Source organism: Alligator mississippiensis, chromosome 3, assembly GCF_030867095.1.
Source record: "Alligator mississippiensis isolate rAllMis1 chromosome 3, rAllMis1, whole genome shotgun sequence".
In the NCBI taxonomy this organism is placed as follows: domain Eukaryota; kingdom Metazoa; phylum Chordata; order Crocodylia; family Alligatoridae; genus Alligator; species Alligator mississippiensis.
Window position 1 is genome coordinate 302660285 of NC_081826.1, and position 27008 is coordinate 302687292.

General features: G+C 61.0%; 4 protein-coding genes across 4 annotated transcripts; all 4 read right to left on the reverse strand.

The window, feature by feature from the left end:
- Positions 1-2380: 2380 nt before the first annotated feature.
- On the reverse strand, positions 2381-7498 carry LOC109285027 (B-cell differentiation antigen CD72). The gene is made up of 8 exons (XM_059723562.1): positions 7414-7498; positions 7240-7338; positions 6523-6612; positions 5570-6201; positions 5227-5397; positions 4747-4847; positions 4188-4352; positions 2381-4009 (listed from the first exon to the last, which is right to left on the reverse strand). Exons 1-7 carry the CDS (start codon positions 7496-7498, stop codon positions 4202-4204), a joined length of 1329 nt encoding a protein of 442 aa, XP_059579545.1. The 3' UTR covers positions 2381-4009; positions 4188-4201.
- A 2197-nt stretch (positions 7499-9695) lies between these two features.
- LOC109285026 (B-cell differentiation antigen CD72-like) lies at positions 9696-13920 on the reverse strand. Its single transcript, XM_059725396.1, has 5 exons — positions 13556-13920; positions 11666-11820; positions 11238-11329; positions 10637-10795; positions 9696-10507 (listed from the first exon to the last, which is right to left on the reverse strand). Exons 1-4 carry the CDS (start codon positions 13899-13901, stop codon positions 10651-10653), a joined length of 738 nt encoding a protein of 245 aa, XP_059581379.1. The 5' UTR covers positions 13902-13920; the 3' UTR covers positions 9696-10507; positions 10637-10650.
- A 446-nt stretch (positions 13921-14366) lies between these two features.
- Positions 14367-15403, reverse strand: LOC109283742 (B-cell differentiation antigen CD72-like). Its single transcript, XM_019490072.2, has 3 exons — positions 15294-15403; positions 15124-15222; positions 14367-14536 (listed from the first exon to the last, which is right to left on the reverse strand). Exons 1-3 carry the CDS (start codon positions 15376-15378, stop codon positions 14367-14369), a joined length of 354 nt encoding a protein of 117 aa, XP_019345617.2. The 5' UTR covers positions 15379-15403.
- Positions 15404-16864: 1461 nt separating this feature from the next.
- Positions 16865-24638, reverse strand: LOC106737399 (B-cell differentiation antigen CD72). The gene is made up of 7 exons (XM_014604296.3): positions 24531-24638; positions 24357-24455; positions 23661-23750; positions 22882-23217; positions 21200-21348; positions 20630-20754; positions 16865-19201 (listed from the first exon to the last, which is right to left on the reverse strand). Exons 1-7 carry the CDS (start codon positions 24613-24615, stop codon positions 19036-19038), a joined length of 1050 nt encoding a protein of 349 aa, XP_014459782.1. The 5' UTR covers positions 24616-24638; the 3' UTR covers positions 16865-19035.
- Between the last annotated feature and the right edge of the window lie 2370 nt (positions 24639-27008).

Below are 27008 nucleotides of genomic sequence, written 5' to 3' on the forward strand. Positions count from 1 at the left end.
ACCCCAGGAAGTGACCGAGGCAGGTGTCAGAACCAAATCAAATTGGTGTCCATGTCACAATAGACCGCATGGAGCCATTACCCCAAATTTGGTCACGTTCCACCTCATTAGTTATTCCTACCTAGCAGTCCATTATTGGCCACTCCGGACATATAAAAGTTCATGCAGCTTCCGCCCAAGTCAGAGACCTCTGAGCACGTGGCAGAGTAACTATGGAGAACTCTGTAGCGCGATCGAGGAAACTTGGCGGACTGATCACCCACCAATATCTCCCTATCACCGGGTCCTCCTGACGTACCCCCGGTATCCTGCAGGTTCCTTTTCATTCATAAACTCGTTAACTTGTAACTCGTTTTGCTATCCGTGACAACGCAAGCAAGCTACCTCGAGGCCTGCGCTGCCATTCCACGTGGCGTAAGTAAAAGCAATCTTTTAAAATCAATAAGCTGTCTCGCCTCTCCATCGCCAGCCCGCCTGACGTCCGATTAAATTAGCGATCCTCTGGTCAGCTCTGGCCACCTGAGACAGCAGGCACTAGGGAAGGCCTGTTGCAAGCATGTGGAGAAGGAAAGGCTGTCCCAAGCAGCCAGTGTGAGTTTACTATGCACAGATTATGCCACCAAGTGTGGTCTCCTGCTATGACAGAGTAACTGCAAGGATGGACAAAGGGCCTGCTGCGGGTGTCATGTGTTTGCACTTCAGCAAGGCTTTGGACAAGGTCCTGCAAGACCTGCTCATAAAACCAGCGGGAGATGCATGGGCTGCACAGAGCTCTTATGTGGTGGGCAGACAACTGGCTCCATCGCTGCCAGCAAAGGGGTCGGTAATTCTGACTGGGTCCACATCAGGACAGCAGGAGGCTTTGAGCAGAGCCCCACAGGGGTCTGTCTTGGGCCTGGGGCTGCTCATCGTGTCCATTGACGGTCTGGAGACCAGCACAGAAAGCTTTTGGAGCAAGTTGCAGACAAGAAGATGCTGGGAAGGGCTGTGAACGTGCCAGAGGGCACGAGTGCAGTGCAGATGGATCTCAGCAAACTGAGAAGCCGGGCTGGACCGACAGGATGCAGGTCAGTGCGGACAAGTGCATGGCGCTGTCCTTGGGAGGAAGGATCACGGACACAGGCACAGAGTGGGTGAGACGTGACTGGGGGCAGTGCTACAGAGAAGGACCTGGGCGTCTCAGGAGGTCCCAGACCCAAGAGGAGTCTGCAGTGTGCTGCAGCTGCATGAAGAAGCCCGCGTGGGTCCAGGCTGTGGGACGGGCAGGATGAAGGTGCTGGAGGTGGAGGTGGCTGGGAAAGGGCAGCCAGGCTGGGGCAGGGCTGGAGAGCAGGCAGTGCTGCATGCTGGGAGCAGGGAGAGAAGTGCTCCAGCTGCGGCCGTGCTGGAGCGGTGGGAGCTGGAAGGCAAGGGGCAGGGTGAGCTGGGGCTGCTGAGAGCCAGAGCACAGACCCTCTCCCCCGGCCATACTCCTGCGTGGGGGCACAGGGCTCCCGCTGCCAGGGGAGGAGAAGGGCATGTGAGTCCCTGGGCACCAAGGTGTAGCGAGCGTGCCCAGCATGGCCATGCATTCTCGTACTCATGAAGCCTCCCGTCTTCATACTCCAGGGTCGGTCTCTGCAACTCTGCGGGGGTGACCAGCCGGCTTCTGAAAGATCCAGCGGAGTTCATTGTTATGGAGTTCATGCCCCTTTAATTGCTCCAAAAGGACCGTAACTTTTAAAATTCCAACATCTGCAAAGACAGGTGCCATGTCAAGGCCCTCAGACCATCCCAGCCCCCACAAGGCCACACCGCTCTGGCTGCAGCCAGTCCCCAGGCCCCATTCTGGCCAGTCTGACCCTTGCAGCCCCCTGCCTGGGCCACAGCCCCCGCCCCAGCCCATGTGGCCGGCAGACTGCTGGAGGGCAGCCCCTTGTTCCCAGCCAGGCTGGGACTGCCAGAGCCAAGCCCAGTCTATACAGGCAGCTCTGGGTACCAGCACGGCCTGGGATTCAAACTTCCCACATCCTCCCCTGCCCACACTGCACAGATCCTGTCCTCCCACCAAGCACAAGCCTGCCCTGATCCCCCTCCCCGCGTGAAATGCACAACAGGAGGTGAATGGGTTTCCTAGGCCAAGAAACTGGAGTGCGCATGGATGTGGTTGTGAGTGCCTTGTTTGGTACTATTTCAAGTGACGGGGCTCCTCTGGGGACCTTGTGCATATGTGAATAGGGAATAATTCCTGGAGGACACAGTATGCCGGCTCTGGCACATAAGCACATTCATAGGCGGATCGAGGATTGAAAAGGTGGGGTGGGGGTGCAGTGCATCACTACATCTAACATAACACAGATTTTTCTGTAGCTAAAAAGAAACAAGAAGCTTTACCAAAATGTCAAGGCCGGGGCTGTATTATTCAGAGTAAGAGTGCGGCCAAAACAAATAACACGTCCTTGGAATGAGTCAAAAACAGTCTTCAGGGCTGTGAAATAGGAGCCACAGGCCTAGGAGCAGTCAGCGGATAACAGCATGGCAGGACAAAGGACAGCTAGACTGATTAGACATCCAGACCATTAGAAAGGAGAGAGCTTTGTTAGCACCGGCAAAGTGAAGAGAGATTAGCAGGAATCACGAGGCTGACAAGGAGCGATGAAGTTAAGTGGGCTGGGGCACGGTGCTGGCACCCACCTGAGCATGAGGAACATGCATGTCATCGCAAGTGAGGAAGCAGGACACGTGTTACATGACACAGAGCTGGTATTTTATCTGGTCCCTGTTGTCTTCAGAATTGAGATGAGGCTGCCGCTGAGACAGCTCCAGCCCACGGGAAAGACCCTTTGAACCCAAACATTCCTCTGTCGTCTCTCCCAGTCACGGACTTGGTCCACAATGAGAGATCAACCCCAGCAAGCCCCTTCCTAGGCAGTGTCTGACGGGTCTGCGTGAGCTCGGGTCAGCAGGGCCTCAGGAACTGCACCGAAGGGCTGGACAGGGGGACCTTGGGGCCTCGGCAATGACAATGATGGAGATGGGGCACGCAGGTGGGGCCCAGAGGACAGGAGAAGAGCAACGTAAGGTTCCTCTCTGGAAAAGACAAGAGGGCACATGTGGAATTATAGACCTGCCGCCATCACCTCAATTCCCAGGAAGTTACAGGGGGAGATGCTAATTGAAGGCCATTTGCAAGCATGTGGAGAAGGAAAGGCTGGTCCGGAGCAGCCAGTGTGGGTTTACTGTCAACAAATTGTGTCCAACAAGCTTGAGCTCCTGCTACTACAAAGAAACAGCCAGATCCGTCTGTGCTGCGCTGCTGCGGGCACTTCAGCAAGGCTTTGGACAAGGTCCCCCACGACCTCCTCATAAACCAGCTGGAAATGCATGGGCTGTACAAAGCTACTACATGGTAGACAGAGAGCTGGGTCCATTGCAGGCAGCAATGGGGCCAGTAATTCAGTCTGGGTCCATGTCAGGACTGCTGGTGGCTTCAAGTGGAGCCCTGCGGGGGTCTGTCCTGGGCTTGGGGCTGCTCAACGTGTCCATTCATGGTCTGGATGCCGGCACAGGAAACTTGTAAGGAAGTTACGGATGACACGACCCTGACAAGGGCCGTGAACACGCTGGAGGGCACGAGCACAGTGCAACACAGATGGACTCGACAAACTGAGAAGCCGGGCTGGAGGTGACAGGATGCAGGTCAGTGTGGACAAGTGCACGGTGCTGTCCTCAGGAGGAAGGGTCACGGACACAGGCACAGAGAGGGTGAGACACGGCTGGGGGCAGTGCTATGGAGAAGGACCTGGGCATCTCGGGAGGTCCCAGATTCAAGAGGAGTCTGCAGTGTGCTGCGCTGCACGAGGAAGCCCGCGTGGGTCTAGGCTGTGGGACGGGCAGGATGCAGGTGCTGGAGGTGGAGGTGTCTGGGCAAGGGCAGCCAGGCTGGGGCAGGGCTGGAGAGCAGGCAGTGCTGCGTGCAGGGAGCGCGGCGAGAAGTGCTCCAGGCACGGCCGTGCCGAAGCGGTGCAAGCTGCAAGGCAAGGGCCAGGGTGAGCTGGGGCTGCTGAGAGGCAGAGTGCAGCCCCTCTCCCCCGGCCATGCTCCTGCGTGGGGGCGCAGGGCTCCCGCTGCCAGGGGAGGAGAAGGGCACAGGAAAGTGACAAGATGCAGCGAGGGTGTCCAGCATAGGCACACGATCTGGTACTTACAGAGCCTCCTGTCTTCATACCCCAGGGTTGCTCTTTGTGGCTCCCCGTGGATGGTCAGCCTTCTCACAGATCCAGGGGAGTTCATCCTCCATCCAGGCTAGTTCACTCCTTATGCTGCCCCCTTTAATTGCTCCATAAGAAGCATAGGTTATAGGTGTCCAACCACTGTAAAGACAGAGGCCATGTGAGGGCCCCCAGACCATCCCAGCCCACGCAAGGCCCCACCGCTCTGGCCGCAGCCAGTCCCCAGGCCCCATTCTGGCCAGTCTGACCCCTGCAGCCCCCAGCGGGGGCCACAGCCCCCACCCCTGACCATGCAGCAGGCAGGCAGCCCCTTGCTCTTGGCCGGGCTGCAGCGAGGCCGCCAGAGCCAAGCCCAGTCCGTACGGGCAGCTCCTGGCACAGGCACAGCCTGGGATCAAATCTCCCCACATCCTCCCTCGCCCGCACTGCACGGATCCTGTCCTCCCACCGAGCACAACCCCGACCACCACACGACAGGCGTGACAGGAGATGAATGAACAGGGCTCCCAGGACGAGGAACCAGAGTGCAACTCACTCTGAGTATTCGGTCCCATCAATCCAAGTCCACCGGCCCATCGTTTTCCAGTCTCTCCGGAGCCCAATCCAGTATAAGGTGTCCATGGTGGTGAGGAAGCTCTGGGGCAGGGAGCGACTGCTCAGAAACAGCACCAGGCCCGGTCCAGAGCCAGAGGAGAGGGGCAGCTGGGGCCGTGGGACCTCCCCGTGGATGGGCAGCAGGAGGGGGACGGGGGAGGTAGGGTCATCTATGGCACCCCCCCCCCCCCAGCTCCTGCACCTGCTTCCTGGCAGCTGCAGACATAAAGGGCAACCACATCTGTTGCATCTCCTTCCTGGTCCCAGTCTCTGGAAGGACCCCGGAGCAACCAACACCAGGGAAATGCCCGCCCTGCCCTGCCCTGCCCTGCCCTGCCCTGCCCTGCCCGGCCATCTCACTCCCAGGCTGGATTTCCAATCCCCACCTCCCGCTGCTCCCCCAGGCCCTGCTGCCCCATACCGGCATCTTCATCTTGTCCCAGTCCCAGAGGATGAGGAGCTGTGCAGATTCCTGTTCACACCACTTTTTGCTGTCCTTCCAGGTCTTCTTCTCCTTGGAGAGGAACAGGCACTTCCCGCGGTGCAGCACCCAGGTCTCCGGGCAGCAGTCTGCGCACAGGCAGCCGCTCCGCTGTCAGGGCCGGTGCCAGGGCCACGGGCTGCTGCTGGGGGAGCTACCCAGCCCCAGGGACGTGGCCCTCCCCACAGCCATCAGCTCTGCCCACAGCCCAGCCCTGGGGCAGACGCAGCGGGAGCCAGGCAGTGCCCAGGCCGCGGGGCAGCAGGGGGTGGGGGGTGGGAAGTCTGGGGGAGCCAGGCCAGGACACCGGTGATGTCCCCACCATCTCCCCGCGGGGCCCGGCCCCAGCACTGCCTGCAGGGAAGGGCTGTCCTGATGCACTGCCAGCCCTGGGGGTGTCCACTTCCTGCCTTGCCCTGCCCCTCCCTGGGGTACCTGTGACCTGGCAGGGCCATGCACTGGCCAGGGCGCTCTCAGTCTTGTTCAGCTGCTGCTGCAGGTCCCAGGCCTGCTCCTGCATCTGGCCCAGTTGCACCTTGGTCTCCTGCAGCTCTGTGTCCCAGCGGTGCAGCTCATCCTGGCTGTGGTTCCCCTCCTGCCAGGCCTGTGCCAGCTCCGCTCGGGTCCGTGCCAGCTCCTCCTGCGCCTGCACCAGCACCGCACCCGCCTGCCCCAGCCGCTGCTCCTGGGTGCCCACCTGCTGCCACAGGCCGTGGAGCTCGGCTGCATGTGTGTGGGACGCCTGCTGCAGCCGCTGCCCCTGCTGCCAGTCTGTGGGTGCGGGGCCATCAGTACAAGGGCCAGGACCGGGCACCTCCAGCTGGGCACTGCGGCTGCAGCAGGGCAGGACCTCCCTAGGCTCACTCCTACCCCCAAACCACCCCCAGCCATAGGGACAGTGGAGCCGGTGGAGGCCTCGCAAGGCAGAACTAGGGCACGGACACAGCCAGGCAGGAGCTGTGCATGTGCCTGCAGGCAGCCAGGCACCAGGCACCAGGGCTAGCCGCGTACCAGGGCACCAGCCAGGGCCCCTCTGCACCTCCTCTTCCCACGTGGGCTGGCCCTAGTGCCGGGTCTCCCCAGACTGGTGCAGGTTACCCCAGTCACTATGGCTCCTCCTTGGCTCAGGGACCCACCGCCTCCCCCCAAGTGCCCTGCCCATGCAGGGGTTCACACCCCTGCCCCCAGCCCACGCATCCCCACCACTCCCTGCCAGCGCAGCAGGCCCCTACTCACAGCAGACCCCCAGAGCGATGGTGGTGACCAGCAGGGCCAGGCAGGCTGCCAGCAGGCCCAGGGGCGGTGACCGCGCTCTCCACAGGGGCTCTGCAAGAGACGAGGTACCGTGGGACCGGCCCCAACACCTGCAGCCAATGCAGCACGGCCAGCATCCTGCTGCTGCCAGGGCAGGAAGGACATTGTGACCGTGCACTGGAGAGACCCCGGGCACAGGCCACAGCCCTGCTGCACGGGAAGGCAAAACCCCCCGGTCTGTACCAGTCTGACCAGAGGAGAAATTCTTTTCTACCCCCAGTATAGCATCAGTCTGACCCTAAGCAAAGGGGCAAAACCCTCTAGCAAGGACCTTGCGGGTTGGTCACAGAAGAAGCATTGGCACAGCCCCATCCCCATCTCGAGCCTGGGCTGCAGCCAACACCCAGCTGCTAAGGAAGCAAACAACCCCCCCTCGCATCTGTAGAAGAGGAAGGGGGGAAATTCCTTCCCAGGCCCACGTGGTCACCAGCCAAGCCCCACGCCTGGCGCAGCCACACACCCTGACTCTGCCCTGCAGCCTGGGCACAGCAAGCACAACCCACAGCCCTCTGCCCACACAGCCAGAGCTGCACATCTGTGCCCCCCCCACCCCCCGAACTTCTCCCAGCTCCTTAAATCTTCTCGCACACCTGACCCAGCTGTGAGCTCTGCTTCAGGCTCCTGCTACCTCACACTCACCTCTGCGCTGCTGGGCCCTGCTCCCGGCCGGCCCCTCGCCCACTGCGCCCAGATGCAGGTTCTCATAGCTCCCGTCAGCCTCGCCCGGGGCTCGGGGGGCTGCAGACACAGGGGGTGGTCAGGGGGTGGGTCTGGGCAGGACCAGGTCTGGGCAGGAGAGGTGCTGGTTCCTACCTGCCCTCTGTGCTCGGGGGGCTGCGCTCCATCCTGGGGGGGCCTTGGAGAACCGCAGGTCCGCGTACGTCACGCTCTCACCCATCCCGGCCGTGGGGCATGGAGCAGGTGCTGAGCTGCTGGGGCCGGCGCGGCGCGGCACGATGCAGTGTGGTGCTGCGTCCCGGCAGGAGGGAAGTGCAGAGCATCACGCAGAAGCAGAAGTGGTCCCAACAGCAGGTGGGGGCGGCCAAGCATGGACACTGCCCTGCCATTGGCTCTGGCAGCTGGGACCCTGCCCTCCCCCTATGCCAACAGGGCTGGGTTGGGGGGCAGAGACTGGGGTGGGTCCAGTTGGCCAGGGTTTAATGGCATGGCCAGGTGCTGGAGCCAGGCTCATCCTGCACTGGGTCCAGCCCCCTTCACCATCTTCAGGCACCAGGCGCTTCTCGGGTGCCTACACCAGCATCTAGTTGACTCCCCCATCCCAAAAAGGGACTGGACACGTGCTTGGAGGAAAAAGGCATTGGTCGCTAGTGATCAGGGAGTGAGGGCACGGCCTCTGCGTCAGACCTGCCTGGACCTGCAGTGCTGGAGGCTGCAGGGGAGAGAGGAACGGGGATCAACCCCGGTCAGACCCCATCGCACCCCTTCAGCCTCCGCTCTCTGCTGTCGTGTGACACTGGAGACAGGGTAGGGCCAGGGCAGCTCTTCTGTTGTTGCAGGGCACACGGCACAGCACCATCAACAGAGACTGCACTGTGTGCAATGGGCAATGCACAGACATCACGTTCCTGCACCATACCGTCACAACACCAAGTCAGGAGCCTTGCTTGGGACCTTCCCACCACCTTGGAGCCTCCTCACAGCATTGTCAGTACCGGCTGTGGGCAAGGGGACCCCATGGGGCTGAGCCCCAGTCCTCAGGGCACAGGCCCCTGTGCCGTGCCTAGGGTCATCAGGAACCACAGGTCCCTGCAGCCGGTTCGGCTCCAATGGGGCTTGGCCCCTCCTGGCTATGGGGACCTCGGAGATGGGGGCACTGGGTCACCCTTGCCCAGGCCACAGGGCGCGGGTGTAGTGGGAAACACCCCACGTGCCACACGGCTTGCACTTGATCTGGTTTCTGTTGTTTCAGGACTGAGCTGAGGCTGCAGCTGCTGCAGCTCCAGCCCATAGGAAGGGCCCTTTGGGCCCAAAAGCTGGCTGGGGCTGGGGGACAGGGGCTGGGGGCCAGGGGCCAGGGGCCAGGGTTTGGGGACAGGGGCTGGGGGACAGGGGTTGGAGGACAGGGGCTAGGGACAGGGGCCAAGGGTTGGGGGACAGGGGCTGGGGACAGGGGCTGGGGCCAGGGGCTGGGGCCAGGGGACAGGGGTTGGGGGACAGGGGCTGGGGCCGGGGGACAGGGGCGGGATCCAGGGGCCGGTGGTTGTTGGCTGGGGCTGGTGGCTAGGGGCTGGCATGGGCTCTGCCAGCTCGGGGGAAGTGCTCCGCTCCCCACATGGCCTCAGGGGGTGTCCCGCAGTGCCCAGAGCCGGCAGATCCTCACTGGGGCAGGCAGTGGCTCTTCCCCAAGGTGAAGCAAGGCAGGGATGGAGGCTGGGGTGGGCTCCGCCAGCTCCAGGGAAGTGCTCCACTCCCCGGCCCTGATGCAGGGGAGCAGACCACTTCCCTGGAGTCAGCGGTGTCCGCACCAGCCCCCGGCTCCAGCCTCTCCTGGTGCAAGGCTGCACTTTTAGTTGTGTGCAGGCACACACCTTAGAGGGAGCCTTGGTCCTGCAGTCTAGCCCTGGGGACCAGAGAGAGGCGTTCCTGGCAGCAGGGCTGGAGTGACACTGGAGCCTGGGCACGCACCCCTGGGTGTCTGAGGAAGGGACGAAGGGGAGGTAAGGAGGTCCCAGTCGCTGGGAGCAAGGCCAGACCTCAGAATAGGGCAGAGTCTGGGGCCAGTGGTCCCAGAGCCCAGAGAGGGGCAAGTGTCAGCAAAGACAAGGAGTCCGAATGGGTCACTGGCCCAGGAGTGGGGCCAGGGCCCAGAGTTTGGCCAAAGCCGAGGAGAGCCACAGCTGGAGACTGGCAGGACCCTGGGAGACCAGGAGTCTCGACTGGCTTAGGAGCTGGGCCAGGACCCACAGAGAGGGGCCAAAGATGCATCCATAGCCCAAGAGGGGCAAGGAGACCCTGTAGCCCAGCGGAAAGGAGTATGATCCACAAGGCAAGGGCATGGTGCAAAGGGGAGGTTGCAGCCACCTAATTGGCCCTGAAGGCAATGAGCAGGGACATGTGTGGTCATGAGAGGAAGAGCACGTTTCGGAAGCCCTGGAGCAGCCTCCTTTTATCGAAAAGAGAGAGACATGCAGCGCGGCAGGGAATGAAGGGGCAAGTGCCCAAACAAAACAAAATGGATAAGGGCTGAGGGGACTCCAGGGCACTACAGCCATCCCCGGAGATAAACCCGGTTACATCCCTGCACGACTCCTCATAAACTAAGTAGAGCAGCATGAGCTGCACAAAGCTACTGCACGGTGGGCAGACAACCGGCTTCATCGCCGCCAGCAAAGGGGTCAGTCGTTCTGACCGGGTCCACGGCCGGACGGCAGGAGGCCTCGAGCGGAGCCCCACAGGGGTCTGTCTGGGGCCCGGGGCTGCTCAACGTGTCCATCCACGGCCCCGCGGCTCTAACACGACACTGGGAAGGGCTGTGAACACGCTGGAGGACGTCAGCGCAGCGCAGATGGATCTTGACAGACTGGAAAGCCGGGCTGGAGATGACAGGATGCAGGTCAGTATGGAAACATGCACGGCGCTGTCCTCGGGAGGAAGGATCACGGACACAGGCAGAGTGGATGAGACGCAGCTGGGGGCAGCGCGGCGGGGAAGGACCTGGGCATCTCGGGAAGTGCCAGACCCTGGAGGAGTCTGCAGTGCGCTGCGCTGCACGAGGAAGCCCGCGTGGGTCTGGGCTGCAGGACGACGGGCAGGATGAAGGTGCTGGAGGTGGAGGTGTCTGGGCAGAGGCAGCCAGGCTGGGACAGGTCCAGGAGAGTGGGCAATGCTGCGTGCAGGGAGCAGGGAGGGAAGCGTGCCAGGCACGGCCATGCTGGAGCGGCGGGAGCTGCAAGGCAAGGGGCAGGGTGAGCTGGGGCTGCTGAGAGGCAGAGCAGGGGAAGGGAAGGACGCACAAGTCCCTGGGCACTAGGATGCAGCAAGGGTACCCAGTGCCAGCACGTGCTCCCATACTCACAGGGCCTCCTTTCTTCACACCGCAAGGACAGCCTCTGTGCCTTCCTGTGGGCGGCTAGCCGGCTTCTCACATACCCAGTGGTGCTTGTGATTGTATGAGCTTTCTATACTGCCCCTTCTAATTACTCCATAATTACCATTTCCTTTAAGTTTCCAACCGCTGCAAAGACAGATGGACCACGGCCTTTAAGTTTCCAGCTGCTGCAAACACAGATGCCCCCCAGACCATCCCCGCCCCTGCAAGGACCCACCTGTCCGGCTGCAGCCAGGGCCCAGGCCCCATTCCAGCCAGTCTGACCCCTGCATCCCCCTGCCTGGGCCACAGCCCCATCCCCAGCCCACAGGGCTGGCGGGCAGCCAGCAAGCATCCCTTTGGTCCTGGCCAAGCTGCAGCGGGGCTGCCAGAGCCAAGCCCAGTCCATGCAGACAGCTCCTGGCACAGGCGCAGCCTGGGACCAAGACTCCTGGCGGCCTCCCCCGCCTGCGCTGTGCGGATCCTGCCCTCCCACCGAGTGCAGCCCCGACCCTGATGTCCCTCCCTGTGCACCACGTAAAAGGAGCTGAACAGGGCTCCCAAGATGAAGACCCGGAGCGCAGCTCACTTTGGGTACGGAGTCTTATTGATCCACATCCACCGGCCCCTGCTCTTCTGGAGCCCAATCCAGTACGAGACATCTGTGTTGGTTAAGAAGCTCTAGGGGGGGAACGACCACTCTGAATCAGCCCTTGAGCCCCACCAGGCAAGGAACAGGAGAGGCACCAGCCCCCAACCTCATGCACCTCCCCCTGGCAGCTGCAGACATCAAGGGACACTGAATCCCTTGCAATTGCTTTCTGACCTGGGCCCCTTGCAGGAGCCTGGAGCAACCCAGCCCCACGGACACCTGCCCTTCCCTGCCCTGCCCTGCCTACATGTGGTTCACCCTGGCAAACCCCGCTCCTGGCATCTCGCTACCAGGCAGGTTTTCCAATCCCCGCCTCCACCAGGCACCATCCTCCCGCTGCACCCCCAGGCCCCGCGGCTCCATACCGGCATCTTTGTCTGGTCTCGGTCCTGGTCCAGGAGGATGAGGAGCTGGGAGGATTCATGTTCACATCTCTGTTTGCTTTGCTCCCAGAATTGCTCCTCTTTGGAGAGGAACAGGCACTTCCCATGGTGCAGCACCCAGTTCTCCGGGCAGCAGTCTGGGAACAGGCAGCCGCTCACACCCACCCCGCTGTCAGGGCCGGTGCCAGGGGATGCTATGGAGCCCCAGGGACACCGGCCCTTCCAGGGGACGTCAGCTCTGCCCACAGCCCAGCCCTGGGGCAGGTGTGGTAGGAGCCAGGCAGTGCCCAGGCCAAGGGGCAGTGTAACACAGCCAGAAGACTCCTGTTACTTGAAGAGGGAAGAGTAGCAGGCAGAGCTGGCTACAAGGAAAACAGCCACCCAGGGGAAGTGGCAGAAGCAAGCAGGGCCTGCCACGGAGCTGGTGACTGTGTTAATCCAGCAAGGAAGAACCTGCTTGGGAACCACGGGCCCTGCTGCAGCAGCACGGCCCCCGCAGTAAGCTGCACGGGGCCTAGGCAGCAAGCCTACTCATGAAATATCTGTGGCAGCTCAGGGAGCCAGGTGCCCAAATGAGGCATGACTTCCAGCTGCAGGAACCCAGGGCTTGAGCCAGAGCAGGCAGGCTGGCCCTGGAGATGCAGCGGAAGGAGCTCTGCAGCATGAGGAGCCGGGAGAGTCCCTCGCTGGCACCTGTGTTGCCTTGGGGGAGACCAACAAAATGCAGCTGCCTTGCAGAGCAGTGGGACCCGGGACAACAGGAGGCCTGTTGCTGCAGACGCGTTGCCACTGGTTGTTTGGACCCAGAGCAGGCAAGCTGGTGTTATAGCCCAAGGGTTTATCCTTTTGTTATAGTTGCTGGTGGCTTGGATGGACAGTAAGGGGTGTCTTTGGAGGTCCCATTAGTGCCTAGGGGCATATGAACCCATTGAGTCTTGCCAGGGGTCAGGCTCAAGGAGAAAACTGGGACCAGGGGCCCCAGTGCCCTGAGAAGGGTGGACACAGAAGCCACGGGATCAGCACCCAGGAAGGGTGGAGACAGGGACAAGGGGGCCAGCGAGAGCCACAGCAGGCTAGTTGCCTGAGAGAAGCTGAGACAGGGCCAGGGCCTTGGGCGTGCAAAGGGCAGATCCAGTGCCTGAGAAGCAAGAAAACCGGGGCCTGGGGCCCAAGGCCCAAGAGGGGCTCACCCAGAGCCCGGTAGGGTGAGACTAGGGCTGGAGCCCAGAAGCTGGGTCCAACACGGCGAATCTGTGTCCAGCAAGAAAACAGGGGTGGAGGCCAAGTGACCGAGGTCCCGTGAAGGGAAACCGGTTGAACGGGCAACATCTGTGGTGCATGTGAATGGTGTAAGGGGCGGTTGCAGCCCCATAGTTCACCCTTAAGGCTTACAGGTGTCCTGGGCATGGACAGGCTGAGAGTGACCACTCAGCTTGAAGGCAGGATGGAGACCAGCAGTGTCCAGGAGGGGCTGGCTGGCTATTAGACAGACTGAGGCTGGCACTAGGACCCTTGCGCAGCCTCCCTTTCAACCCAGTAAGTACATCAGGGTGTACTTACTGGGTGAGGTGAGAAGGAGGGAAAGGTACCCTGGAGGCAGAGTGGGGCACGGGTTATGGGGACACGGGCTATCACAGCCATCCCTGGGGCATGACCGGGTTGCAGGCAGCAGGGGAGGGGGAAGACGGGAGGTCCAGGGTTGCCAGCCCAGGATGCGGGATGCCCTCCCCAGTGCTCTCTCCTTCCACAGTGATACCCCCACCCTCTCCTTAAGGGGCCTGGGCCCAGCACTGCCAGGGGCAGAAGGACTGTCCCACCCAAACCGCCATCCCTGAGGTGCCCCACGGCCCACCCTGTCCTGCCCTGGAGTACCTGTGACCTGGCAGGGCCGGGAACTGGCCAGGGCTCTCGCAGTCTTATCCAGCTGCTGCTGCAGGTTTCTGGCCTGCTCCTGCGCCCGCTCCAGGTCCACCTGGGTCTCCTGCAGCACCGTCCTGGTCTCCTGCAGCTCCTTCTGGCTACGGGTCCCCTTCTCCTGCTCCTGTGCCAGCTCCACTCGGGTTTGTGCCAGCTCCTCCTGGGCCCGTGCCAGCGCCGCATGCGCCTGCCCCAGCTTCTGCTCCTGGGCACCCGTCTGCTGCCACAGGCCGTGGCGCTCGGCCGCGTGGGCGCGGGATGCCTGCTGCAGCTGCTGCCCCTGCTGCCAGTCTGCGGGCATGGGACTGTCAGCACCAGGACCAGGCCTTGGCACCGCGGGCTGGGGGCTGCAGCCATGGCCGGGGTAGGACCCCCCCATGTTCACATCTTCTTCCAACCACCCAGGCCCCAGGAACATTGCAGCTGGCGGGAGCCTCCCAAGGCAGTGCCAGGGCACAGGCATGGGCTGGCAGATGTAGCAGCCAGGCACTGGGCACCAACCTGGGCACCTTGCACTGCCCCCTCTCATGGGTGCTGGCTCAATGCTGGGTGCTTCCAGATGACCCCCCAGTTGCAGGGCACTCCTGGAGACATCTCCAGAGTCACTGCAGCTCCTCCGTGGCTGGAGGACCCACCTCCTCCCCACCAGCTGCCCTGTTCCTGCAGGAGGTTCACACCCCTGCCCCCAGGCCCAGGCACCCCAGTATCTCCCATGCTGCCCCACCCCTGCCCATCCCCAGCATTTGCCCCATGCTCTCTGCTAGCCCTACTCACAGCAGACCCCCAGGGCGATGGTGGTGACCAGCAGGGCCAGGCAGGCTGCCAGCAGGCCCAGGGGCAGGGGCCGCGCGCTCCATCGGGGCTCCACAAAAGACAAGGGGCCGTGGGACCAGCTCCAGCACCTGCAGCACCCAGAGCCCTGCCAGTGTCCTTCTGCTACAAGGACAAGAAGGATGTTGTGACCATGCACTGGGGAGATCCCAGGTTGAGGCCATGGCCTCACTGCAGAGGAAGGCAAACACCCCCTGACCCCATCCACACCAATATGACCACGGGGGAAATTCCTCCTGGCCTCCAGTGCAGCATCAGTTTGACCCTGACAGGAGGGGCAAGACCCACTAGCCAGGACCCTCTGGGGTTCACCCCAGCAGGAGCATTGCCATAGTCCAGTCCCCATCCCCAGCCTGGGATGCAGCCAACACCCAGCTGCTGAGGAAGGACCCCCCACCCCCCACATCTATAGCAACAGGACATGGGGAAAGTCCTACCCAGCCCCATGTGGCAACCAGAAAAGCCCAGGGCAGCCACACACCCCACCCTGCCCTGCAGCCTGGGCACAGCTCTATTTGTCCACCTTTGGGACAGCCTGGACACAGCAAGCAAAGCCACCCTGCAGCCCTCCCCTGGGACAGCCAGAGCTGCTCATCTGTGCCCCCCATGAACTTCTCCCAGCTCCTTTGATCTTCTCGCACATCTGATCCAGGTGTGAGCTCTGCTTTAGGCTCCTGCTGCCTCGCACTCACCTCTGTGCTGCTGGGCCCCGCTCCCAGCTGGCCCCGCGCCCAAAGGGCCCAGATGCAGGTTCTCGTAGGTGCTGTCGGCCTCATGTGGGGCTGAAGGTGCTGCAAATACAGGGTCTGGTCACGGTGTGGGGCTGGGGCATACCCCAGTGGGGAGGGGTGCTGTCTCCTACCTGCCCCCTGCGTGCGGGGGGGTGCGCTCCATCCCGGGGGGGCCTTGGAGAACTGCAGGTCGGCGTATGTCACACTCTCACCCATCGTGGCTTCAGGGCACAAGTGACTCATCCTGGCAAGGGGGAAATGCTAGCGTGTCAGCCAGAAGCAGAAGTTGCCTTCACCCCAGATGGGTGCAGCCAAGCACGGCCATGGCTCTGGCATTGGCTCCGGCAGCAACAACCCCTCCCTGGCTTAGACAGGGCAAGGCTGGGGCTGGGGCTGGGGGTGGTGAGTGTAAAGGCCTGGTGTTGGAGCTGGGCTCATCCTGCAGAGGTTCCAGCCCCAAACTCCTTGTAATGGGTTTGGGAGATCACTCAGCTATAATACTCCTTTAACCCTGAAAAGGGGTCTCCAGTGCCAAATGCAGCCTTCCTCCTCTTTGTCTCTCTTCTCACTCAGTTTCCCCGACTCCTTTCCCTGGGAGTCTTTTAACTTCCTTTGTTCGGCCCCTTACCTTTCACAGCTGGCTCTGTCTGAGCAGGCCTGTCATGACCAGCCTCCCTGCGGGAGTTCCTGCCAGCCTACAGACTCCTCCAGCCTGGAGCGTGCAGTCTGCCGCAAGCCTTTGCCAGCCTGCTGCACCCATCGCCGCACTGGGGCACAAAGCGGCTTTATGGTCACCCACACTGGCATTGCTGCATTGGGATACCCCTTGTCTGCCTGGCTCTGTGCTCTATTGTGGCAGCTGGTTGCTGCCCTTGTGTGAGCAGCTAGCTCCCACCTCCTGCCTCCTCCGTACCACCACCAAAGCATCACCTGCCCCCGTCCTAGGGGACATGAACAGTGTCCCTGCTGGGCTTAGAGCCATGCACACTTGCACTGGAGCCCAGGGATTCAGCTTTGTAACCCTCCAAGCAGACCTGATGGCTAAAGAATGATATTTAGAAATTTGCTTTAAGACATTGGCTTGCATTACAATGATTGTCCAGGGGAACAGCAAGGGTCAGTTGGTTTCTCAAGTATGTTTGTGGCAAAGATTCACCTTCTCAGCATTTTAGCATCCAAGGGTCTGAAGGTAACAGAGAGACAGGCACATACATCCTGGGAAACTGAAAACATACAGCAGCAAAACAAGTACTTTTTTTTCCCCCGAAAACCCATAACAAGATAGGAACATGAAGAATTAGCATCAGATCACGATAACCAGCTGTAACTTGGTGAGAAGTCTCTGGTTTTGGTAGAATGAGGAAATTAGGAGACCTGGAATGACCGAATTAAGACGTGTGCACATGACATGTTTTAAGAAACAAGGGATTATGCTGACCGGGAAGAACATGAACAGCATGGTGACCACAGGAAAACCAGTCAATGGTCCCCAAGCATGATGAGTCCCCAGGAGAAAAAGAGTACAAAAAGAGGAATCCCCAAGCAACAGCTTTCAGGCGTGGGCCATTGGCCCCCAACCTCCAAGGCAGCTCATGTCCTGGCTGAGGCAAGAATCACGCCGTGGCATTCGCGTCTTGGCCACACATACCGACTCCTTGTGAAACCCTAGGACTGGTAAATAAATAGGACTGATAATCATTTTGATTGCATTCGTTTTATTTACTGTCACCATGTATCAATAAAAATCACCTGTTATCAAATGGAAGGGGTCATGGTCAGTCATTTAGAAAGGCTGTGCTCACCCAGAATGAGGTATCAGGACTGGCTCATAAATCCAGGGATAACAGACCCGTATGAGCCCACCCTCCACACCACCACCCAGAGCATAGCCTGCCCCAGCTTAGGCAGTGTCCCTGTCGGGCTTAAAGCACTGCATGCCTGCACTGGAGCCCAGGGACTCAGCGTCACCACCCCACAAGCAGACCCAGACAAGTGCAGCCCCAGACGGTACTGGCAGCTTGTGCCTTGCCCCGCAGCTCAGCTGGGTAGTGCGGACCTGTCCTCCAGGACACCTTGTGCCTTGGTCATAGTCACAGCAGACCCGTGCTCAGCTGACTCCCACCGTCCAAGCACCTGGGTTCCAGGAAGGCAATAAAAGGGGCTCCTGCCTGCGGGCAGGTGCTAACACCACTGTGTTGTGGGCAGGCGTGCATGGCTGTGGTCGTGTGTGCCTTGTCTGGTGCTGTTTCAGGTGACATGGCTCCTCTGGGGACATTTTTCATGTGTGAACAGGGAATAATCCCTGGGGGCAGGGGAGGGAGGGACCACAGTATGTTTCTCTGATGCATAAGTACATTCCTGGGTGGATCTAATATTTTGAAAAGCAGGCTTGCAGAAGGTGAGGTGCATCTTCACATCTAGCATAACATAGATTTTTCTCCAGCTAAAAATAAATGAAAAGCTTTACCAATATGCATAGGCTAGCACTGAATTATTCAATGTAAGACTGGAGCAAAAACAACTAGAACATCCCTGGAATGAGTTAAAAACAGTCTGCAGGTCTGTGAAATAGGAGCTTCAGGACTAGGAGCACAGAGAAGACAGCAGCATGGCAGGACAACGGACAGTTTGGTTGGTGGGATTTTAAGAACATTAGAAAGAAGAGAGGTTCGTTAGCACCGGTGGAGTGAAGAGATTAGCAGGAATCACGGAGATGACAAGGAGCCGTGAAGTCCAGCGGGCTGGGGCACGGTGCTGGCACCCAGCTGAGCATGAGGACATGAGCGTTGTCGCAGTGGGGAAGCAGGAAACACCCCACATGCCACGTGGCTTGTACTTTATCTGGTCTCTGTTGTCTTCAGAATTGAGCTGTGGCTGCATTTGCTATGACTGCAGCCCACAGGAAGGGCCCTTTGGACCCAAAAGCTCACCTGGTCTCTCTCCCAACCATGTACTCCATCCACAATGAGAGATCGTCCCACCAAGCCCCTTCCTAGACAGCATGGGGCCTGTCTGGAAAAGACAAGAGGGGACCTGGGCAATTTTAGACCCGTTGCCCTCCCCTCGATCCCCAGGCAGATGCTGGAGCAGATGCTAAGGAAAGCCATTTGCAAGCCTGTGGAGGTGGGGAGGCCAGTCACTAGCAGCCAGCGTGGGTTTACTATAAACAAGTTGTGTCCAACAAGCTTGACCTCCTGCTACAACAGAGTAGCTGCAGGGATGGACGCAGGGCCTGCTATGGGTTTCGAATGTCTGAACTTCAGCAAGGCTTTGGACAAGAGCCCACATGACCACCTCAGAAACAAAGTGGAGAAACGTGGGCTGCTCAAAGCTGCTTTATGATGGGCAGACAACTGGCTCCATCGCCGCCAGCAAAAGGGTCGGTAATTCTGACCGGGTCCACGCCAGGACGGCAGGAGGCTTTGAGCAGAGCTCCACAGGGGTCTGTCCTGGGCCTGGTGATGTTCAACGTGTGCATTAAGGATCTCAACACACTGGAAAGCTGGACTGGAGCCGACAGGATGTAGTCCAATGCTGACCAATGCACAGCACTGTCCTTGGGAAGAAGCATTGTGAACACAGGGGCAGAAGGGGAGATTTGTGGCTGTGGACGGTGCTACGGAGAAGGACGTGGGGCTTTGGTGCATCATGGGCCCAGCACATCTGCTATGCGAGGAGCTGCAGAAAAAGCAAACACCGTCCTGGGCCGCATCAGCAGCAGCGTTAGGTCAGGGATGGGAGAGGCTGGCAGCGCTCTGCTCAGCCCTGGTCGGCCCTCACCCAGAGCCCTCTGTGCAGTCCTGGCTCCAGGGTGCAAGTGGGATGTGGAGAAGTGTCCTGGCCTCAGGCCAAGAGACCCGTCTCCTTCATTCCTCAGTGGGGGAATAGAAACGGCTCTGGGGGCATGCCGGGCTCACGGGCCAGCTTCTCGCAGACTGCAGGGAGCTTGGCATCATCGGAAAAGCAATCTACGGCCACCACGCTTCCCCCTTTCATTGCTCCACAGTTGTACTTCCACCTGAACTCCCACCACCTGGAACTGAGATGGGCGTCACCGAGCTGCTGACGGGCCCCCCATCCCCCAAAGCACCCTGACCCCTGCCAGAGACTCCCATACACCCCAACGCAAGGTCCCAGGGCTCATGCGATCCCTGCCTGATGTCACCCAGCAGCAGCCTTCAGCCCTGGCCTCGCTCCTGGGCCAGTGAGATCTGCTGTCAGACAGCCCTTCCCTGGGGCAGGGCTGCAGTCAGTGCCTCATCCTTCCCTCCCCGCCGTGACCGGACCCTCGTCAGCCTGGCTTCCCAGACCACGAAGCCCCTGCAACTCGATGCTGAACACCTGGTGGTTTCTCAGCCCGCTTTGGGAGAGTGGAACAACCTGGGGCCCCTTGCAGCCCCGGGGACCCACCCTGCCCGCCACAGCTGCTTCCAGCATCTTTAGCTTCCCTTATCAAGCCTCTGCATGTCTCATCTCCCCCCATCTGTCCTCTCCATCTCCTTGTTCCCATTGGTTGCATAAGGTAATATAATGCCTGGGCCAGACCCTACCTACTCCATCCCACACAGATGGTGGGCAGCCCTTTGCTCCTGGCTGGGCTGCAATGGAGCTGCCAGAGCAAAGCCCTCTCCTGGCACAGAGACCTCATGGAGGCAATTGGGTCATCCGCACCTTGTCCCTGCCCTCAGCATACTCTACCCTGCGCTGTCACAGCCCAGGATCCTCATCAAAATCCTAAAGCAGTGGGGCTGGAAGGGACCTGAAGAGATCATATCTAGTCCAAGCCCTGCCTGAGGCAGGATCATTCCTGTGCAAACCAGCCCGGACACATCCATTGTCCAACATCTGAACAACACCCGTGCACCAGGCATTGCTCCCTCCCTGCTCCTACCCCTGCCCCTGCCCCAGGGAAAGCAGGGGGACCATGGCCACCAAATTCTTGCTGCTACAACGGGGATTAATATACACCCAAGAGACCCCAGGCAGAGGCTGGGCCCCCGCTGCAGAGGAAGGCAAAACCCCACCAGTCTGGACCAGTCCGACCGGGTGGAACATTTGCTCCTAGTCCCAGTGCAGCATCTGTCTGACCCTGAGCACAAGGGCGAAACCCTCCAGACAGGACCCTGCGGGGTTGGTGCCAGCAGGACCATTGGTGCAGCCCAGTCCCTCTCCCCAGCCTGGGCTGCAGCAGCACCAGCGCCTCGGGGGGAGATTAAAAGCCCCTGACACAAGGAGGAGAAAGGGGTGGGGGGCAACCGGTCCAGAAGCCTGAGAAATCCCATAGTAGAGCACAGGCATCACGACACCTAGGTCACCCCTCCCCGGTGACTGCCCACCCTCGCAGAGCCCGTCTCCCACCGAGGGCAGCCCCCTCCCTGACCCCACTCCCCACATGCCACGGCCTTGTGCAGGGGCCACGGCAGGACTGAGCGGGGCCCCCGGGCCAAGGAACCAGAGTGCAACTCACTCTGTGTACAGGGTCCCATCGACCCAAGTCCATGGAGTCCCATCGACCCAAGTCCATTTGAACCTTTCATTGCTGTTTCGCTGAAGCCCGATCCAGTACGAGACGTCCGTGTTGGTGAGGAAGCTCTAGGGAGGGAGCGAGCACTCGGAAACAGCCCCAGGCTTGGGCCAGAGCCAGAGCCAGAGGACACAGGGCAGCTGGGGCCATGGGCCCTGCCCATGGATGGGAAGCAGGAGGAGAATGGTGGGGGTACGGCCGGTGGCACCAGGCCCCAGCTCATGCACCTGCCCCCTGGGCAGCTGCACACATCCAAGGCGCCCGCATCAGCTCCAGCTGCTCCTGGCCCCAGCCCTTGCAGACCCACTGAAGCCAGGGGCCAAAGGTGGCAGAGATGGGCCAGCACAGCACCAAACCCTCAGTATGCTCTGCGGGGTGCCCAGCCCCAGGGAAATGCCACCAGGGAGGCTGCCCTGCCCTGGCCCCGGCATCTCACCCCCAGGCAGGTTTCTGATCCCCACCTCCAGCAGGCACCCACCTCCCGCTGTGCCCCCACACCCCACAGCCCTGTACCGGCATCTTGGTCTGGTCCTGGTCCTGGAGCACAAGGAGCTGTGCAGATTCCTGTTTACACCACTCTTTGCTGTCCTCCCAGTTCTTCTTTTCCTTGGAGAGGAACAGGCACTTCCCACGGTGCAGCACCCAGGTCTCCGGGCAGCAGTCTGGGCACAGGCAGCCGCTCACACCCATGCCCCAGTCAGGGCCATGGGAGGCTGCTGGGGATGCTATGGAGCCCCAGGGATGTGGGCCCTTCCAGAAGCCATTGGCTCTGCCCACAGCCCAGCCGTGGGATGGATGCAGTGGATGCCAGGCAGTGCCCGGGCCATGGGGAGTGTAACACAGCCAGAAGGCTCCTGTTACTTGAGGAGGGAAGAGTAGCAGGCAAAGCTGGCTACAAGCCAGTCTGGAGAAGTGGCAGAAGTGAGCAGGGCCTGCCACAGAGCTGGTGAGTGTGATAATCCAGCAGGACAGACCCTGCCTGGGAAGCACGGGCCCTGCTGCAGCAGCGCAGTCAGCAGCCAGCCGCTGCCCTGGGGGCTAGGCAGCAAGCTTGCTCGTGAAACACCTGCGGCAGCTCCGGGAGCCACGTGCCCAAACCGGCTGTGACGTCCGGCTGCAGAGCAGGCAGCCTGGCCCTGGAGGCTGCGGTGGAAGGAGCTCCAGGGCAGGAGGGGCCAGGACTGCCCCTGCTTGGCACCACTGATGTCTTGGGAGAGAGAAACAGATTGCTGCTGCTTTGCAGGACAAAGGGAGGCCTGGGGCTGCAGACAGGGTGCCACTGGTTGCCTTTGGGTGCAGAGCAGGTTGTTTGCTGTTATAGCCAGAGGGATTGTGCTTTTGTTATAGCAGCTGGTGGTTTGTGTGCGACTGTAAGGGGCGGCTTTGGAGGTCCCATTAGTGCCTAAGGGGCACGGGACCCCCTTGAGTCCTGCCAGGGGTCGAGGTCAAGGTGCAAACTGTGGCCAGAGGGCCCAGTGCCCCAAGGAGGGTGGAGACAGGGGCCAGGGGCCCAGTGAGAGCTGAAGCATGCTCAGGTCTCCAGAGGGGCTGCGACGGGGCCAGGGGCCTGAAGCCTGAGACCGGCTCAGACAGAAACCAACAGGACTGTAAGGGCAGAAGCTGGGGCCAACACAGTGAATCTGTGCCCAGCAAGAGAAAAGAGGAGGAGGCCCAGGTCCCAACACGGGAAGCCAATTGGACAGGCAACGTCTGCAAGGCATGGATGCGGTGTAAGAGGCAGCTGGAGCCCCATAGCTCGCCCTTAAGATTAAGGGACGGATTGAGCCCAGCAGTGTTCAGGGGGCGGGCTGGCTGTTAGACAGGTGCGGGATGGCTCTAGGACCCTTAGGCAGCCTCCCTTTCAATCCAGTAAAGCGTGGCAGATGTGAAGGATGCGAGGGGGGGGGGGTAGCCTAGAGGCAGAGTGGGGCACGGGTTATGGGGACACGGGGTATCACAGCCATCCCTGGGCACGACCGGGTTGCAGGCAGCAGGGGAGGGGGAGGACGGGAGGTCCAGGGTCACCAGCCCAGGATGCGGGGTTCCCTCCCCAGCACTCTCCCCTCCCACAGCAATACCCCTGCCCTCTCTACGTGGGGCCTGGGCCCGGTGCTGCCAGGGTGGGGAAGGGCTGTCCCACCCAAACCACCAGTGCTGGGGTGCCCCACTCCCCACCACGGCCCACGCTGGGGTACCTGTGACCTGGCAGGGCCGTGCGCTGGCCAAAGCTCTTTTACTCTCATCCAGCTGCTGCTGCAGGTCCCTGGCCCGCTCCTGCACCCGCTCCATGTCCACTCGGGTCTTCCGCAGCACCGTCCTGGTCTCCTGCAGCTCCTCCTGGCTGCGGTTCCCCTCCTGCCATGCCTGCGCCAGCTCCGCTCGGGTCCGTGCCAGCTCCTCCTGGGCCTGCACCAGCGCCTCACCCGCCTGCCCCAGACGCTGCTCCTGGGTGCCCACCTGCTGCCACAGGCTGTGGCTCTCGGCCGCGTGGGCATGGGACACCTCCTGCAGGCGCTGCCCCTGCTGCCAGTCTGCGGGTAAGGAGCCGTCAGCGCCAGAGGCAGGGCCTGGCACCCCGAGTTGGGTGCCGCAGCCGTGGCAGAGGCAGGACCCCGCATGCTCACACCGGCACCCAATCCCCTGGGGCCACAGGGATGGTACAGCTGGCACGAGCCTCCCCAGGCAGCACAAGGGCATGGGCATGGGCCCCCTCCCACACGTGCCAGCTCTGACACTGGGCTTCCCCGGACAATCCCCCGGTGCAGGTCACCCCTGGGAACATCTCCACATCTCCTATGCCTCCTCCTTGGCTCAGGGACCCGCCGCCTCCCCCAGATGCCCTGCCCCCTCTGGGGGGTCATGCCCCTGCCCCCAGGCCAAGGTCCCCTGTGTCCCCCATCCTGCCCACCTCACCCCTGGCCATCTCCCGCCCCCACCCTGGCACTCCCTGCCAGCCTGGCAGACCCCTACTCACAGCAGACCCCCAGGGCAATGGTGGTGGCCAGCAGGGCCAGGCAGGCTGCCAGCAGGACCAGGGGCAGGGGCCGTGCGCTCCACCGAGGATCTGCAAGACACAAGGTACCGTAGGACCAGCCCCAGGCCCCACCACACCCACAGCACCGCCAGCATCCTACCGTTGCAAGGGCAGCAAGGACGCTGTGACCGTGCGCTGCGGAGACCCCGAGCAGAGGCTGTGCCCCCGCTGCAGAGAAAGGCAAACCCCCCCCCGCCCCAGTCCGTCCAACTGGGGGCAGGGGGGATTCTTTCCTGCCCTCAGTCTGAGTCTGAGTGGAGGGGCAAGACTGGCCAGCCAGGACCCTGCGGGGTTGGTCCCAGAAGGAGCATTGGCACAGCCCCCTCTCCCCGCAGCCTGAGATGCACCCAACGACCAGCTGCTGAGGAAGGAAAAGCACCCTTCACAACAGGAGCACATAAAATTCGTTCCCAGCCTCACGTGGCCACCAGCAAAGCCCCGAAGCCTGAGACAGCCACGCAACCCCACTCGGCCCTGCAGCCTGGGCACAGCAAGCAGAGCCGGCCCGCAGACCTCTCCCCGCACAGCCAGAGCTGCCGTCTGCGCCCCCATGCACCTCTCCCAGCGCCGCGGATCTTCTCGCACACCTGACCTAGCTGTGAGCTCTGCTTCAGGCTCCTGCTGCCTGGCACTCACCTCTCCACTGCTGGGCCCTGCTCCCGGCCGGCCCCGCGCCCACTGCATCCAGATGCAGGTTCTCGTAGCTCCCGTCAGCCTCGCCCGGGGCCGGGGGGGCTGCAGACACAGGGGGTGGTCAGGGGGTGGGTCTGGGCAGGACCAGGCCTGGGCAGGTGGGGTGCTGGCTCCTACCTGTCCCCTGCGCCCAGGGGTTCACACTCCTTCCCAGGGGCACCTTGGAGAACCGCAGGTCAGCGTATGTCACACTCTCAGCCATCCTGGCTTCAGGGCACAGAGCAGTTCGCCCAGCAAGAGAGAAATGCAGAAGCATCAGCCCGAAGTAGAAGTTATCACCGACACAGGTGGGTGCATCCAAGCACAGCCATGGCCATGCCATTGGCTCCAGCAGCCACGGCCTGACCCTCCATGGGTGCAGACATAGCTGGGCTGCAGCTGAGGCTGGGGTGTGTTGAATGCAGAGGCCTGGCGCTGGAGCTGGGCTCATCCTGCAGTGTCTCCAGCCCCAAGCCCCCTGTCGCAGCTTTGGGTGGTCACTCAGCTCAAACAGTGCTTCGACTATAGGGAGTTCTCTATTTTCTGGGCCCACTGGCCTCTCAGAAAGCAGCAGAAACCCCATACAGTACCCAAATATGAACCTAGTCCACACAGGGCTCATTCACAGTCCTTGAATGGTTAAATCACAGCCTCTGGGATGAACATCTCCAGCCCTTAGCACCGCAGTGCAGCCTTCCTCCTCTTTGTCTCTCTTCTCACTCAGCTTTCCTTGCTCCTTTCCCTGGGAGCCTTTGAACGTCCTTTGTTCATCCCCTTACCTTTCACAGATGGGTCCGTCCTCCGAGCAGGCCTGTCATGAGCCCTACTGCCTGCAATTGCCTGTAGTCCCTGGCAGCCTACAGACTCCTCCAGGCTTGCTAGACAGCCCGCTACACCCCCTCCACCCTGGGGCACAAAGGGCCCTCACAATCGCTGACACTGGCATCGTCCCATTGGGATACCCCTTCTCCAAGACTCAGCACCCCCAAAGTCCTGCCTCAATCCCGGTCGCAGCCAGGCAGCAACCAGGCACTCACCTGAGCCTTGTCTGCAGCCGCCTTGCACCAGTCCCCGCAGAGCTGCCGGCCCTGCTGTTCCAGCCCCTCCGTCTCATGGAGCCATGGAGCAGGTGTGTCTGTGCCGTGTGCCCTGCACCTCAGGGTGGATGGTGCCCGGGCGGCTCATAGACGCTGTCCCCCGGCAGACCAGCCTGGCTCTGTGCTCAGTTGTAGCAGCTGGTTGCTGCTCTTGTGTGAGCAACTAGCTCCCACCTTCCCCACCCTCCACACCACCACACAAAGCATCGCCTGCCCCAGCTTAAGCAGTGTCCCCACTGGGCTCGGAGCCCCACATGCTTGCACAGGAGCCTGGGAACTCAGTGTTGCCACCCCGCAACCCCAGACAGTACTGGCAGCTCATGCCTTGCCCCACAGCTCAGCTGGGTAGCATGGATCTGTCTTCCCAGGACAGTGTGCTTTGGTCATAGTAGCAGACCTGTGCTCAATTGCCTCCCACCATACAAGCACTTGGTGTGCAGGAAGGCAGGAAAGGGAGCTCCTGCTTGCACACAGGTGCTAACACTGCTGTGTTGTGGGCAGGCGTGCACGGCTGGGGTCATGTGCACCTTGTTCGGTGGCATTCATAGATTCATAGATTCATAGATGTTAGGGTCGGAAGGGACCTCAATAGATCATCAAGTCCGACCCCCTGCATAAGCAGGAAAGAGTGCTGGGTCTAAATGACCCCAGCTAGATACTCGTCTAACCTCCTTTTGAAGACCCCCAGGGTAGGGGAGAGCACCACCTCCCTTGGGAGCCCGTTCCAGACCTTGGCCACTCGAACTGTGAAGAAGTTCTTCCTAATGTCCAATCTAAATCTGCTCTCTGCTAGCTTGTGGCCATTGTTTCTTGTAACCCCCGGGGGCGCCTTGGTGAATAAATCCTCACCAATTCCCTTCTGTGCCCCCGTGATGAACTTATAGGCAGCCACAAGGTCGCCTCTCACCCTTCTCTTGCGGAGGCTGAAAAGGTCCAGTTTCTCTAGTCTCTCCTCGTAGGGCTTGGTCTGCAGGCCCTTGACCATACGAGTGGCCCTTCTCTGGACCCTCTCCAGGTTATCCGCATCCCTCTTGAAGTGCGGTGCCCAGAATTGCACGCAGTACTCCAACTGCGGTCTGACCAGCGCCCTATAGAGGGGAAGTATCACCTCCCTGGACCTATTCGTCATGCATCTGCTGATGCACGATAAAGTGCCATTGGCTTTTCTGATGGCTTCGTCACACTGCCGGCTCATGTTCATCTTGGAGTCCACTAGGACTCCAAGATCCCTTTCCACCTCTGTGCCACCCAGCAGGTCATTCCCTAGGCTGTAGGTGTGCTGGACATTTTTCCTCCCTAGGTGCAGCACTTTGCATTTCTCCTTGTTGAACTGCATCCTGTTGTTTTCTGCCCACTTGTCCAGCCTATCCAGGTCTGCCTGCAGCTGTTCCCTGCCCTCCGGCGTGTCCACTTCTCCCCATAGCTTTGTGTCATCTGCAAACTTGGACAGAGTACATTTCACTCCCACGTCCAAGTTGCTGATGAAGACATTAAAGAGTATCGGTCCAAGGACCGAACC